Raw genomic sequence first — 15434 nt, forward strand, 5'->3', positions numbered from 1 at the left:
ATTAGTACTTTGTAAATAGAAACAATTAATAGAAATTGAGTAGAATTGTATTTTAAAAACATGATGAATCTACTATTCAGGAAATTGCACATTTACTTAGAATTGAGAGGGAACTCAGCAAAATCCTTCATTTTACAGATAAGGAAACTGAGGCTCAGGAAATTGAAGTGACTTCCCCAGTGTTTCCCTCGTCTTCATAGATAGCTAAAATCTCCCTGTCAGGGAAAAACAAACAATAAATTAATTCACTGTAAAATTTACTTTCCCCCAGGGGCTAAGTAGCATTATTTATCCCCAAAGGAATGATTTTAAATTATAGAACTACGGGTATTGTGAGACCTTGCATTGCTTATTTTAAAGCTTAAAGTAAATTCAGGGACCTACCTTAGCTTTGGAGACAGTCTCCATGTTACTAGCCAGGTCATCAATCTCCATCTTCATTTCACTCTTCTCCTTCTCCAGTTTCTGTTTGACCCTCTGCAGGTTGTCAATCTGTTCCCCAAGCTCAGCCACACTATCTGCATGCTTCTTCCTCAGGGTGGCCGCTGTGGCTTCATGCTGCAGGGTGGCCTCTTCAAGGTCCCTGCGCATCTTCTGGAATTCAGCCTCTCTCTTCTTGTTCATCTCAATCTGAGCTGAAGTTGCCCCACCAGCTTCTTCCAGGCGCTCACTGATCTCCTCAAGTTCCCTGGAGAGATCAGAGCGCTGTTTCTCTGCTTTCGCCCGAGAGGCACGTTCTGCCTCAATTTCCTCCTCCAGTTCCTCAATGCGGGCCTGGGAATAGGGGGAAACACATCCTTCAGCCCCTTCCTGTCAATGAATGTTCCCATGGGGCCTGGAACCCAAGGAAGTGATGACTTTACCTGCAACTCCTTGATCTTCTTCTGCAACTGCATACCCAGTGCTTGTTCATCTTCGATCTTGCTTTGCAGGTTGCTCATTTCAAACTCTTTCCTTTTAGAAAAGCAATACATGTTTTGTATTTTGCATTGATACTGAAAACTAAAGTTTTAGAAGTTTCTCCCCCCCACCCAAGAAACAATGTTCCTCAACCATTTACTTTTTGAACTTTTCATCAAGCTGCAGTTTGTCATTTTCTACATCCATGATGGATTCCTGGGCCAATTTTAAGTCTCCTTCAAGTTTTCTCTTTGCTCTCTCCAGATCCATGCGAATTTTCTTTTCTTGCTCCAAAGAGCCTTCAAGCTAAAGGTGAATAATTAAAGAATATGTGGTAATTCCTGCTAATTGCTCCATTCTCCTAACTTCTAAGTCCTCTAGCCTTAGTCTAAAAGTTCTGGAGTCATCTTTTCCTCTTTCTTGCATTTTTTGGTTCCTTCCTGTGCAGTCATTCACCAAGTTCTACTGATTCATCCTTTGCACTATCTCTCACCTTACGTGTACAATAGCTCTTCAATTCCATAATTTTTTTTAATAAAGTATTTTATTTATTTTTTTCCCATTAAAAAAATATGGAACACTTCATGAATTTGCGTGTCATCCTTGCTCAGGGGCCATGCTAATCTTCTCTGTATTGTTTCAATTTTAGTATATGTGCTGCTGAAGCGAGCACCAATTCCATAATTTTTAATACTAAATATCCATTATGTTCAAGGTACTGAGCTAGATACAGAGGATAGAGAGACAAAAACAAAATAGTGCTCTTGACTGCAAGGATCTTCTATTCATGAGATCTGGGTTTTGACTCATACACAAATAGGCATAAACTCAATAAAATCAAGGCTGGAGAAAGCACTAAAAATGGGATTGAGTTGATGATCAAAGAAGGTTTCATGGAGGAGGTGGCAAGTGAACTGAACCTTGAAGGACTATCATTGTGAAAGATGAAGATGAAAAAGAAGTGTATTCCAGAAATATAAGGATGGCCAATTCTGGAATGTATTTACTATATAGAGGCTTAAGATGAAGGGTTAAGTTTGGGGAAGATCTAGTAGTACAGCTTGTCTGAACCATAGAGTACAGGAAGGGAAATCATATAAAATGAGGCTATAAGGAACTAGATGACAAAGACCTTTAATGTCAGGGTTAGGAGTTTGTATTTGGACTTATAGGTAATGTAAAACCACCAGAGGTCTTTGCACAAAGGAGTGACAAGGTCAGCCCAATCCCTTAGCAAAATTATTTTGGTAGATCAATTGCAGAGGAGAGACACTGGAAGCATTGAGGCTAATTAGGAACTGTTACAATAGTCCAGGCAAGAGTGACAAAGTCCTGGTCTAGGGTGGCAACTGTATGGTAAAGAGAAGGGGATTCACAAGAGAAAGATTATATAGAGAGATAGAACTGATAAGGTCTATAACAAATAAATGATTCTTACTTCTTTAACTTCCGTTGGCTCTAAGCTTACTATTTGTGACATGGAGTTTACAGTTGATAACATACTTTCTTTCTTACCTCTGTAATATTAAAAATTCCTTGGGGGTGGGTATTTATTTTATGCTTCTTTTATAGGCTTCTCAAAATGTCTACCATTGTTGGATGTGCAATGGAAGAAATATCAAGAATGTCCAAGCTTTACAAATGACCTGTCCTGTGACTCTGAGCAAGTTACTCATCCTTCAGTAGAACAGTTTGGGGAGTAGTTGGACTAAATAAGCTCTCAAATCTCTTTCAGTTCTGGATAACAACCCAATAAGAAAGTTTAAAAAAACCCTCTGGGTAGAAGATAGAACTATATGATCTCCCAATATATTTTTCTCATTTGACAATTTATTATTAAAAGTATAAAATACTTCTGAGGACCAGTAGACAATGGATAAACATTGTCAAGTAAGCACAATTTCATACTGTTTGTCTCAAAAAAGAACTTTTTTCTTTATAATTTCAGGCTTACATCATCCACTTGCTGTTCCAGCTTGATTTTAGCTTTAGTCAATGTATTCACTTTGTCCTCCTCTGCCTGCAGGTCATCCAGGGTCTGCTGGTGCGCCTCTTGGAGGGCTTTCTTCTCTTTGGTGAGCTTAGCAATGGTTTCATCCAGCCCTGCCATCTCCTCTGTGAGGTTTTTTACCTTTGTGAGGGAAAATCCTTTTGTATTATTGTGAATTTTGTATTATACTTACACATACCATATGCATGATATAAATTATTTCATTTTAAAGGGTATTATTTGTACCTTGTTCTCAGTGGCATGTTTCTCCTTTTCTACTTTGGCCAGTGTCAGCTCAAGGTCATCAATGTCTTTCTTGAGCTCTGAACATTCATCCTCCAGTTTCCTCTTCTTGGCTGTCAGTTCTGCATTGATTTCCTCCTCATCTTCAGCTCTTTCAGTCACTTCTTTGATTTTAGCCTCAAGTTGGATTTTGGTTTTGATTAGCTGGTCACATCTTTCCTCAGCATCAGCCAAACTATCTGCTTCCTGAAAAGGATATTAGATTTTTTTTGATGTTTAAGATTATGCCAATAATATATTTTCTGTTCATTAGTTTACTTGATTTTGCCTCAGTTTATACACATACAAATAAATTAAATCCTTACTATTTACAAGGCATTGGGGAGTGGAGACAGAGAAACATATAATCTCACATTATTTCCCTAAGCATGATCCATTTCTGAACTGTTCATGGGCAACTTAGATTAGGAATTATTAAAAATTCTAGAACTTTATTTCAGTGTTCTTAAATTTAATCATTAACAACAACAACAAAAGTTTTTTTAAATCATTAGCAACATCTCTCCTTGTTTCATATTTATTTTTAGAAAAAAAGTAGCAGATGACTTTCTTTGACATTGGGATTGTGCAGATGTCTTTATTTTTCTCTAGGGTGGGGTAAAGCAACAAGCAAGTATCAGACGAGGTGATTGATACAACTAAGGGACAGGGGAGGTTTGTATTAGAATGTGTTTTCTGGAAATGGCATATGGGTACCCAAGAGAGAAGGAATAGAACCAGCAAGGTCACACTGAAAATAGTCTACTTGTTACTCAGGAAGAGGGATAAAGGTTTGGGACAAATAGTATGTGTGTTATTGTGGAGGAGAAGCATGCTAAAATCTGCTTGCATAGAGTTAAAGTGAAGGGACTCGATTGTTCTGAAGATCAAATTAGAATATGTATTTAAAGCACCATGTAAATGTACACTTCTTTTTTAATTATCATAATCATTATTATGTGAGACCAGAATTAAAAACAACTATCTAGCCAGAGAACTCACTTGTTAACAAGATCTTCTCCCTTCAGCTCTATTAGCCATAATTTTTTGTTAAACAAACTTGTCAATTGTAAATTTATTGAGAGTGCATTGCCTGTACTCACCTCTGGGTAAAACAAAAGGGGTAAAGCTGAGCTTAAGAATATTCCTATACATTATCTCATTTGATTCCCATAAGAACTTCTGTGAATGTAGACAGCATTAATGAAAGTCAATATTTCTATGGCTCATTAAAGTTTACAAAGTGCCTTCCACACAACAACCCTGTGGGCTAAGAAGCATAAGAATTTGCTTCATGGTTTTGGAATTAGGTTGACCTAGGATCAAATTCTGTTTCAGGAATTTACCAGTTATGTGATATCAGCAAACCACCTAATCCCTCTAAGATGATTTCCTAATCTGGAAAAATAGGAATAATAATAATAGCATCTACCTTAAAGGGCTATTGTGCTAATGAAATGAGATAATATATGTAAAACCCTTTGCAAATATTAAAATCTTATATAACTATAAGCTTTAACTCTCGATAAAGTGCTCACAAAGCACATTACAAATACTGTTTCATTTTATCCTCATAGTAACCCTGGGAGGTAGGTAGTATTATTATTTCTATTTTACAAAAGAAGAAATTAAGGCAGAGGTTAAGTGACTTGCCCAAGGTCACACAGTTGGTGTCTGAGGATGAATTTGAACTCAGGTATATCCTCTTTTCAGATTCAGTGCTCTATCCACAGTTCCACCTAGCTCCCTCAGAAATGGAGACTCAGAGAGACCAAACTCAGTGATAGGGTTGTCAGTGGTAGTAAGTGGTGGAGCCAAACTCCAATATCTTTTACAGCACATCATGTTGTCTCTGAGAATCATGGTTAAACCAGATCCTTCTGAACAAAAATACTAGCCCACTTTTTCTTTAAGGAAAGAAATGGTGCTGAATATGAGAAGAATTATGACTGCAGGAGATTTGACAATTAAATATTTAAGAAGTAGCAATACAGAAAGAAACATTAGATTTCTTTTTTAAAGATTCCTGAATTGAAAACTGAACACTCACAGATTGAACTTGTAGCTGCAAATCATTTTTCTCTTGCATCAGAGCTACCAGTTTTTCTTCGAGCTCTTTCCTTTTTGCCTCTGCCTTTGCAAGGTTTTCTTTTGTTTTCTCAAACTCTTCTTTCATGTTGGCCATCTCCTTCTCTGTCTCAGCACTCTTGAGCAGGGGTTTGATTTTGAAATAAAGCTTCATCCAGGGCCAGTGCTTGACATTCATGAAGGAACGGACATTGTACTGGATGCAGAAGATGGATTCTCTGTGATATGATGAAAATGCATATGGTTTTTGTTAGATGGAATAGCTTTCTGAGATGACACATGAAAGGCAGACAGGGAAAAATTGGGGTGATGTAAAAAAGTCAATAAAGTATATTTTAAAAATAAAATGCATATTAAGCCCAAGGTTAAAATAGAGCAGCAGACCAATTTTAAGACTTGTGCCCATTGGGTTAAATCAATAAACTCATTTACCTTCTTTCCACCATCTTCTGGTATTCCACTCTTGCTAAGAAACCACGGCACATGGCTTGAGTTCGGGTAATAAGCTGTGCCAACTTTTCATCTCTCATCTCCTCTAGGAGACCCAGAAGACCAGCCTTGAAAAAGACCTGCATGAAGGAGTCATTACAGATCATTTGTTTCATTCAATAAAAGGTAGAATTTGACTGGATCTGACTCAGGTAGATTTAACAGAGTTACTACCTTGGTGTGGCCAAATTTGTACTGGGTATGGTCAATGTCTATAGACCCAAGAAGCTTCTCAGAAGCCTTCTTGCTGTCAATGAATTGTCCTTCAGGAATAGCACTTGCATTTAAAACTTTGTATCTGATGAAGTAAAAAAAAAAATAAGCTGTTGTCATTAACTGATGGATGTTCTTTCCCCATCCCACTGTAAAAGATGGAGCAGATGTTAGGCAGTATGGTTATACAATAATAGTATTCTCCTACTTACGGTTTTTGTTACATATAAAAGTTACTTTAGATCTCTAGATTTACTGAGTGACATTTGTTATCATATTATTTTGAGTTCTCTCTTCTGCCATAAAATCAGAAAGCCATGGCCTTTTTCTAGTTCTAAATTTAGAACTAGAAGGGAAAGTAAAGCCCAGAGAGAAAATGGCCTATCCATAGTCACAAAAAGAGGCAGCTAGATGGTACAGTGGGTAGAATGCCAGGAAGACTCATCTCTCAGAGTTCAAATCCAGCTTCAGACATTTATTAAAAAGCTGTGTGACCCTGGATAAGTCACTTAACTAACACTGTTTGCCTCAGTTTCCTCATCTGCAAAATGAACTGAAGAAGAAAATGGCAAACCACTCCAGTATCTTTCCCAAGAAAATCCTAAAAAGGGTCACGAACTTTCAGACATGACTGAAAAATGACTTAACAAAAAGTCACAAAGGTAGTCAAGACTCAAATCTAGCTCCTCTGAAGCCAAAGCCAGTGTTTTCAGTACTATGTTTTTCTTTAAACAGTAAAAGTATATTGGTAAATAAAAAGTACTTTAGGGTAATTCAGAATGGAAAGAGGCTGACCTCTGTTTGAAGTCAGCATAAATGATTCTGCTTGGGAATCCTTTCCGGCAGATTCTGATGCCTTCTAGCACACCGTTACACCTCAGCTGATGCAGGACAAGTTCATGTTCCATGGCACCTGAAACAATCCAAACTCATGTGGTTACCAAACCACAAAAGAAAAAAACTAAAAGTCAAGCTGTGCATTTTAGTTGTAGAGTCCCTTACCAGGAGTTTTGGTTTCATTGGGAATGATACACCGTACAAAATGAGGGTGAGTGCTCCTCAGGTTGCTCATCAGCTTGTTTAAATTCTCCTAGGATGCCATATAATAAGGATAATTGAATCAACACAATTAATATATCATTTTATTTATATGCAATTATCATAAGTAGTTATCATGACCTGTGACATAGATTAATATGAAGAAAAATGTCCAAAAATTGTGTCCAAAGTGATTCAATTCAATATGACTTCCATCATTTTCTACCTATAAAACCCATTTGACAAGTCACTTTATATCTCTGGGTCTGTCTCCTCATCTGAAAATAAGGAAGTTGGATCAGTAGCCTGTAAGATTCCTTACATCTCTAAGTCTGATCCTATGAATCTTGTATTCTCTATATTCCTTTTCTATCCCCACATTTACTAAGAATTATACAATCTTGTTTTCGAATAATTTCAATTTTTTTAATAATCATCTTTCTGGGTCTCAGTTCTCTCATTTGAAAAATGAGGGGATAATGATATTTAAGACCCATTGAAGCTCTTAAGGTAAGATGTTACTATACCACTTAACATTCCTGCAACAACCAAATTTTAGCACTATATCAAATTTCTTATGAAATGTAAACCTCCTTGTGAGTATGGATTATGCTATTTAAAAAATGCTTTGTATCCCAGTGGTGCAGGGATGTATACTGGGAGCTTTATCAATGTCTATTGAATTATAAAGAATATAATCACCTTTGTTCATTTACTGACTGCTAGTTCTTCAATGATTTCCCATCTTTTATTTCTCACTGCTGAAATATTCTCTTTTTTGGGGGGTGGGGTGGGGCAATGACGGTTAAGTGACTTGTCCAGGGTCACACAGCCAGTACGTGTCAAGTGTCTAAGGGTAAATTTGAACTCAGGTCCTCCTGATTCCAGTGCTTGTGCTTTATCCACTGTGCCACCTAGCTGCTCCTCCTGAAATATTCTCTTTCCATTTCCTTGTGACTTCAACCTATTCTTGTATCTGCAGAGCTCTATTCTCCCCAAATTTCCACAGAATCCTACTCTTGATTAAGTATCAATACTTTATAAAGTATGTTAACCCTATTATCTTTATCTGTTGACCTCTCTTCTGACTTCCACTGCATCCAGTCTTTTTACCTAATTAGTCAATTAAAAGTCATTCATTAGCTGCCTATCATGTACTAGACACTGTGTAGATACTTAACACACATACTCCCATACACTACCTATATCTACATATATTCTTGTCCTCTAAATACTCCTTTCAAGGAATTTATTTTCCCACCAACTATGTGGTAATTTTTAATTCTTTGAAACATTATATAGAGCAAATGAAGATTATATACCCTGAAAAGAGCTGACACAGTCTGGAAAGATGAACCCTTTTTCTTGCTAGCTTTCTTTCCTCCACTGGCCTCTGAGGAAAAAGAAAATACAGGTAATTAAAGCGTACTTCTTCTTCCTAGGTAATTATAGTTCAGATCATATAAATTAAAAAAATATTAATGACACAGAAAATTACCTTCAGCAGCAGCAGCTGCCCCAGAAAAGAGGTAGGCCAAAGTTTTCATTGAGGATTTCTGGTACAACCCCACCACAGTCTCATTCAGGGGGTCCTTGTTCTTCTCTAGCCAACCAGAAATGTTGTAGTCCACAGTGCCAGCATAGTGCACCAGGGAGAAATGAGCCTCAACCTTCCCTTTGACAACCTTGGGTTTCTGGAAGTTGGCGGACTTGCCAAGATGCTGCTCATACAGCTTGTTCTTGAAAGAAGTATCTGTTGCCTTGGGGAACATACACTCTTCTTCTAGGATGGAGAAAATGCCCATTGGCTGAAAGGAGGACAATTAGGGACATGATTATGGTCTGAGTTAAAGTTGAGGTAAAAGATACAGACAGCATGGTACAATGTCAAGAACACTACGCTTGTATTGAGAAGACCTTAGTTCAAATCCTACCTCTTGTATTTTTATGCTGTATGACCTTTGATAGACCATTCAACTTTGCTGCACTTCAGTTTCCTTATCTCATCTGTTGGACTATGTGGCCTCTGATCTTCGATGTCCCTTCTAGTCCTAAATCTCTGATTTGGTATGTATATGAAAATATTATTGTAAGTTCAATGATGTTAATCAATGTATTTTTTCCTTAATGTGTTTGGGTGAGGTTCCAAGGATCTGCTTATTATAAACTTATTGAAATGCCTCAGAGTACAAGGTCTACATCCCCTAATTTCCATTAAAAGTTGACCTAATATTAAAAAAACTTCTTATCTGCCCAAAAATACAGTAAAGCCTAATATTAGAGAAAAGAAAGTCTGTCTATCAACACATACACATACATTTAAGTATTTGAAGATTACATTAATAGCTAAAAATAAATGTTTACATTTATTTAGTGCTTAATATGTGCCAGGCACTGTGCTAAGCACTTTACAGTTATTATCTCATTTGATCCTCACAACCCTGGTAAGTAAAGGCTATTCTTTTCTTCATTTTACAGCTGAAGAAACTGAGACAAACAGAGGTTAAATGACTTGCTCAGGTTCACACATCTAATAGATGTCTGAAGCTGGATTTGAACTCAGGTCTTCCTGACTCCTGGCCCATTTCTCTACCCACATTGCCACCTAGCTTCCTCTAGAATACACATTTATACAATGTATGTATATACATACATACACACATACACGCATATACACATATATACATACCTAGAAAGTATGAATTTGTTTATAAATAACCAAGGTTTAGAAAAACAAATTTCTCTAGGTCACCTAGACCAAGTGGCAGATCCACGACTCGAACCCATGTTATATATGTGAGGTATTGTAGTGTAAATGATGGAGAGCTGGTCTGAGAGTCAGGAAAACTTGGGTTCGAGTCATCGCTCCTATTACAATACTACAGGACCCTGGACAAGTCATTTAACCTCTTAGGGCTCTAGAGAGCTCTCTAAAATAGAGGAGGTATAAATGTCTTTTAGTACAGGGAGTTCCCTCAACTGGGAATTCTGCATACTATGTCACAGTTTAAGCACAGTTTAAGTCTAAATATATCTACATACACACACATATATTGTATATGTATGTACATATGTAAAATATTATGTATATGTGTATATCTATGTATCTTCTTTTTTTGCAGGGCAATGAGGGTTAAGTGACTTGCCCAGGGTCACACAGCTAGTAAGTGTCAAGTATCTGAGGTCAGATTTGAACTCGGGTCCTCCTGAATCCAGGGCCAGTGCTTTATCCACTTAGCTGCCCCCTATATCTATGTATCTTTATAGATACCTAGCTTGTCTGTGATATTCAAATCTAGGGATCACTAGAATAAAGATTTTTTCGCTGTTTTCATTTATATTTCCTTTGTCAAGGGAAAAAAGCAAAACTTTAACCACATGTTTCTCTTTCAAAGGCCATAGGCAGTTTTGAATGGAAGGCCTTTAAGTCTTCAGTTTAATCAATGGCCAAGCACACCTTCTCAATGAGCTCGATGCAGGCAGCCAGGTCCATCCCAAAGTCAATGAACTCCCACTCAATGCCTTCTTTCTTGTACTCTTCCTGCTCCAGCACGAACATGTGGTGGTTGAAGAACTGTTGCAGTTTCTCATTGGTGAAGTTGATACAGAGTTGCTCCAGGCTGTTGAACTGAATGAAGAGATGCATAGAAATATCTCGTTTATTTGGTATCATTAGAGAATGTTTTCCACCCATACACATAGGTGCCATTTTCCACATTAACCTGCAGATCAAAACTTATGTATTTTAACTCTTTGGGATAGAAATAATTCTAAATTGTATCAGCACTTCCCTGACTTCTTAAACAGAACAAATTGAACATAGTTCAACTTCTTCTTGATAATTTATTCATCATTATGAAGATAAAATGGAACATGAATTCAAAATCATGTGCAACATGAGTTCTAATATATCATAACTATACTGTGATGCCCATTTATGCCTTTGAAATATGCAAGGCTGTCAATCTTCATGCTCAACGACTACTATGCTTCTTGAGCTCTTGCACCTGTTTTTTAGTTTTTCCTGTCTGTCAGGCCCTCAGCTGTCATTTCTTGTTTCTGTTACCATGCCTGATTCTAATAAACCTATCCTTCTAATCCATTATGTGTTTGGAACCAGATAACCAAAGTTATTGTAATTATTTTTAAGTAAAAGTAGAACATGAATAAGAGTGAGAGATTTTCTTATATATGAACTTTAGGATATGAGCTTTGAGGAATTCCTACTTAGTTACCACCTAGATACATTTGTCAACTTCCTTAATCTCCAGGGTCCTCAGTTTCTTAATCTGTAAAATGGAATAGGAGTTTGGATGAGGTACCTTCCAGCTCTCAATATCAAAGGCTTTGTTTTGTAGATAACTGAAGTTCTCTGATTAATAACCTATTTATAAGTGAGGTAAGTGCTACTATAATTTCTCAATTACAAAACAGCTTTCGTTTTGTAGTCAACATCCCTAAAGTTAAAAATGATGACATAGCTTTATTACCATGATTGAGCCATATCCCAGTGGGGAAAAGTCAAAATAATATTTGTCATTTTTGGTTATGCCCAAATATACTTTAATAAAGGATCCACTGCTGCATTTCTCCCAGATGATGCAAAATCAGGATTGCTCACCCTGTAGCATTCCTCTGGTCATTGACTGGTCACTCATTTTCCACTGCTTAGAAACTTTCACTAACATGTGTTCAAACAACTCAGGGAACTTTTCCCTTAGCTTCTCACTCACTGTCAGTGAATTATTTTTAAGTAATGTGATAGCTTTCTCAGTTATATTATCTGCCCTCTGAATTACACTTTCAACTCCTGAAATCTTTGAATCAACTAAAAATTTTTTTTGGTGAGGCAATTGGGGTTAAGTGACTTGCCCAGGGTCACACAGCTAGTCAGTCTCAAGTGTCTGAGGCCGGATGTGAACTCAGGTGCTCAACACTTTTCTTAAAAAATACAACAAGAACTATTGAAATCTTTCTTCTGAAGTCATTCTACATTACTTTTATTTCTTCTACCAATGTGCTTGGATGGTTTTGTTATGTCACCATCCTGCCTAACCAGATGGCTTCTCAGATTTCATCAAATCTCAGCCAATTATTGCTCAACTTTCTTCTACCCAGACAAGATTTGAAACTAGATTTGTCACTAAAACGTATGGCCAATACCTGTGTCACTTTCCATCCTTTCTCAATCCCAGTTTAGTTTAGGGCACAGTCATCTTGTGGAGAACAATCTCCATAATCTATAAATTTCTAAATTATTCCTAACTCACATCAAAGATCTCAAAGCCGGCAATGTCCAAGACTCCAATGAAGTATTGTCTGGGCTGCTTGGTGTCCAGCTGCTGATTGATACGGGTGACCATCCACAGGAACATCTTCTCATAGACAGCTTTAGCCAGAGCACCCACAGAATTGACCACCTGAAGTACAGATAAGTCAATCAAGATTTATTTTTTATCTCTCAATATATGTGCACATTATCTCTAACAATAGTTTATAAGTTCTCATTTTCATCCTTTTCAGCACCTAGTAAAGTGTCTGATATATTTGCAGTTGTTCAGTCATTTTTCAGTCACGTCCAACTCTTTGTGACCCCATTTGGGGTTTTCTTGGCAAAGGTACTAGACTGGTTTGCCATTTCCTTCTCCAGATCATTTTACTGAAACTTAGGCAAACAGGGTTAAGCAATTTTCCCAGGGTGACACAGCTAGTATGTTTCTGAGGCAAGATTTTCACTGAGGAGGAATTTCACTGAGGTAGTGAGGTGGTGCCTGACTCTAGGCCAGGCACTCTATCCACTTCCCTGCCTGATATATAGTAGGGGATTAATAAGTATGTATTAACTGATTGATAACATATCTCTAGATAAGAAACTATTTTACCTGCTGCACAGTTTGGCCTTTGGTGACATATTCATTGCCGACCTTCACTCTGGGATAGCATAGAGCTTTGAGGAGGTCAGCAGAATTTAGATTTTGGAGATAGGCAGCCTTGTCAGCCACTGTGGGTGAAAAAAGACAGTAATGAGAAATATGACATGCCAAAGAAACTCATTTATTAAAACAAACTTTTTAGACCTCTAAATCCTTATCACAGTATAACTATGACTATCAAAGTCTATGTATGCCAAGATCTGGTGGGTCTGACCAAACTTCAAATACAAGGTATATGGTATATTGCATGTATTGTATTATATATGGATACATATATATAAAGTTTCATATCTTTTATTTGAAAACCAGCATAACTAACTTCTTTGTTCATACCACAACCACCTCCAATGTCTCCACCTCTCAGTCCATCTCTCCTGCAATGCTTATACTCTTCCCTCCTTCCCCATTTTGACCAGTTGGTGAACCATTTCAACTCTACACACTATCCTTTTCTCCTCAGTTTTTACTTCCTTATCTGACCACCAATTTGCCCTGCCAAAACCCAAGGCTTAGATTACTTCTACACTGTGCTGCTTTTGCTCCTATTCGCATGTTTCTGAACATGGCTGGAGAAAAACATTAAACTGTGCTGACTGGATCTGTCACATTACTTTTTTACATAATCTCAACTAGTCCCTCATTGCAGCAAGGCAACACTTTAACATCTTTCTAAATGACTCACTAACCACTCACCACAATCACTTTCCTGAACTTGTTCATTGCTCTTCAAGCTTCTTGTAGCTCCCCTCCCCCAACCATCTCAGTTTAGACTCTTGTATCATAATTCGCTGAAAAAAATTCACTGAGAGCATCCTCTTTACCCCTCCTCCTAATCTCATATTATCCAAATGTCTTTTGCCACTATCTTTTCCTTCTCCACTATCTTCTTTTTACTAAAGGAAACTCTCTACATCTAGGAGATTGCCTCTACTCTCACTAATCTTCAATCTTTTTCTATTAGCTGCTTCCCAGCTGCCTATGCATGTGCCCATGTTTGCCCATCCTCAAAAACCCTCATGTGATCAATCAGTCCCTACCAGGTATCATCGTATATATTTTGTGGCTAAACTTTAGAAAATCATTTATGATTTGAGCCTCCACTTCCTTTATTCTCACTCTTTTATTAATTCTCTGTATTCTGGTTTCTGAACTCATTGGGCAAACTTTCCAGTGATCTCTAAATTGCCAAATATCATGGCTTTTTATAAATCCTCCTCCTTCTTAACCTTTCTGTAGCCTTCAATACCCAGTCATATTTTACCTCTTGATATTCACTTCTCTCTAAGTTTTCATGATACTGCTCTCTCCTGGTTCTTTTCCTACCTGTTTGACCATTTCTTCTTGGTATCCCTTTTTTTCATCCAGGTTACCCTTGTTAGGAATGGGTATCCCCCAAGGCTGTGTCCTGGGATCTCTTTTCATTTCCCTCCCAACTATTTTTCTTGGTAATCTTATCAACATCCTTAGACTCAATTATCATCTCTATGTATATGATACAAAGAACTAGTTATCTAACTTATCTCTCTTCTGACCTCCAGCCTTGCATTTCCAACTGCCTATTGAATATCTTGAACTGGATGTTCTGTAGAATTCTTGTGTAGACTCAACATATCCAAGACTGAGCTCTATATTTTTCCCCAAACCCTCCTTTCTTCCTAACTTCCCTTTTACTGTTTAGAACACTGCCATTCTCTCTGTCATCTAGGCTTTTGTATCATCCTTGACTTCTTATTCTCTTTCATTCTCCTTATACAATTCATTGCTAAGTACCTTGGATTCTACCTTTGTAACATCTCTCATAGATGCCACCTTCTCTCCTCTGACATTGCCACCACCCATGCCTGGATTATTATAATAGACTTCTAGTTGGTCTCTCTTCTTTAAGTCTCTTCTCACTCCAGTCCATTCTCCATTCAGCTGCTAAAGTGACCTTCCTAAAGTCCAGGTCTGACCATGTCACTAACCTATTTGCTTAAATCCTTATTAACTCTAGGGTCAAATATAAATCCCTCTATTTTCTTTTAAATTGTTTAATTTTATTCTGAACTTAAGAAATAAAACAAGCATTTACATAACATAATAGAATAGAAAAAAGGTGATTGTACATGAATTTATTCTGAACAACTTGCTATTCCTTTTAAATATATAATAAAGTTTCTTTTTTTCTTCCCTTCCCTACCCATCCCCCCTGCCCCAGAGATGGCTACCGTAACACACAAATAGATGTTAAACCATTCTATATATACTTCTATTTATCAATTCTTTCTCTGAATGAAGATAATGTCTTCCTTCATAGGTCCTTTGTAGTTAATTTGGGTATTTATAATAGTCAAAATGACTTAATCACTCAAAGTCATTCTTGAAACAATGTTGTTGTTATTGGATGTAATATTCTCTTCATTCTGCTCCTTTTGCTCTTCATTATTTCATGTATCTATCCATACTTTTCAAAGAGTATCAAGATCATCATTTCTTATAGCAGAGTACTATTCCATCAAAAT

At 37.1% G+C, this 15434-nt stretch overlaps 1 protein-coding gene and 1 non-coding gene across 2 annotated transcripts in view; both read right to left on the minus strand.

Annotated features, from left to right (window-relative positions):
• The window catches only part of LOC122754401 (myosin-1), a 38402-nt gene that overhangs the window by 12013 nt on the left and 10955 nt on the right, over positions 1 to 15434 (minus strand). The window contains exons 13-27 of the mRNA XM_044002795.1: positions 12883 to 13001; positions 12271 to 12420; positions 10458 to 10628; positions 8499 to 8808; positions 8323 to 8393; positions 6965 to 7052; positions 6758 to 6875; positions 5924 to 6047; positions 5693 to 5829; positions 5223 to 5478; positions 3137 to 3379; positions 2855 to 3031; positions 1061 to 1206; positions 864 to 954; positions 385 to 774 (exon numbers count right to left, since the gene is read on the minus strand). Of these exons, the coding sequence (XP_043858730.1) occupies positions 385 to 774; positions 864 to 954; positions 1061 to 1206; positions 2855 to 3031; positions 3137 to 3379; positions 5223 to 5478; positions 5693 to 5829; positions 5924 to 6047; positions 6758 to 6875; positions 6965 to 7052; positions 8323 to 8393; positions 8499 to 8808; positions 10458 to 10628; positions 12271 to 12420; positions 12883 to 13001 (2591 nt within the window). The remainder of the gene's footprint in view (positions 1 to 384; positions 775 to 863; positions 955 to 1060; positions 1207 to 2854; positions 3032 to 3136; positions 3380 to 5222; positions 5479 to 5692; positions 5830 to 5923; positions 6048 to 6757; positions 6876 to 6964; positions 7053 to 8322; positions 8394 to 8498; positions 8809 to 10457; positions 10629 to 12270; positions 12421 to 12882; positions 13002 to 15434) is intronic.
• On the minus strand, positions 1467 to 1573 carry LOC122726859. Its single transcript, XR_006352853.1, has one exon. It is a non-coding gene; the product is annotated as a U6 spliceosomal RNA (small nuclear RNA).

The sequence above is a fragment of the Dromiciops gliroides genome, chromosome 4 (assembly GCF_019393635.1).
Source record: "Dromiciops gliroides isolate mDroGli1 chromosome 4, mDroGli1.pri, whole genome shotgun sequence".
Lineage (NCBI taxonomy): Eukaryota > Metazoa > Chordata > Mammalia > Microbiotheria > Microbiotheriidae > Dromiciops > Dromiciops gliroides.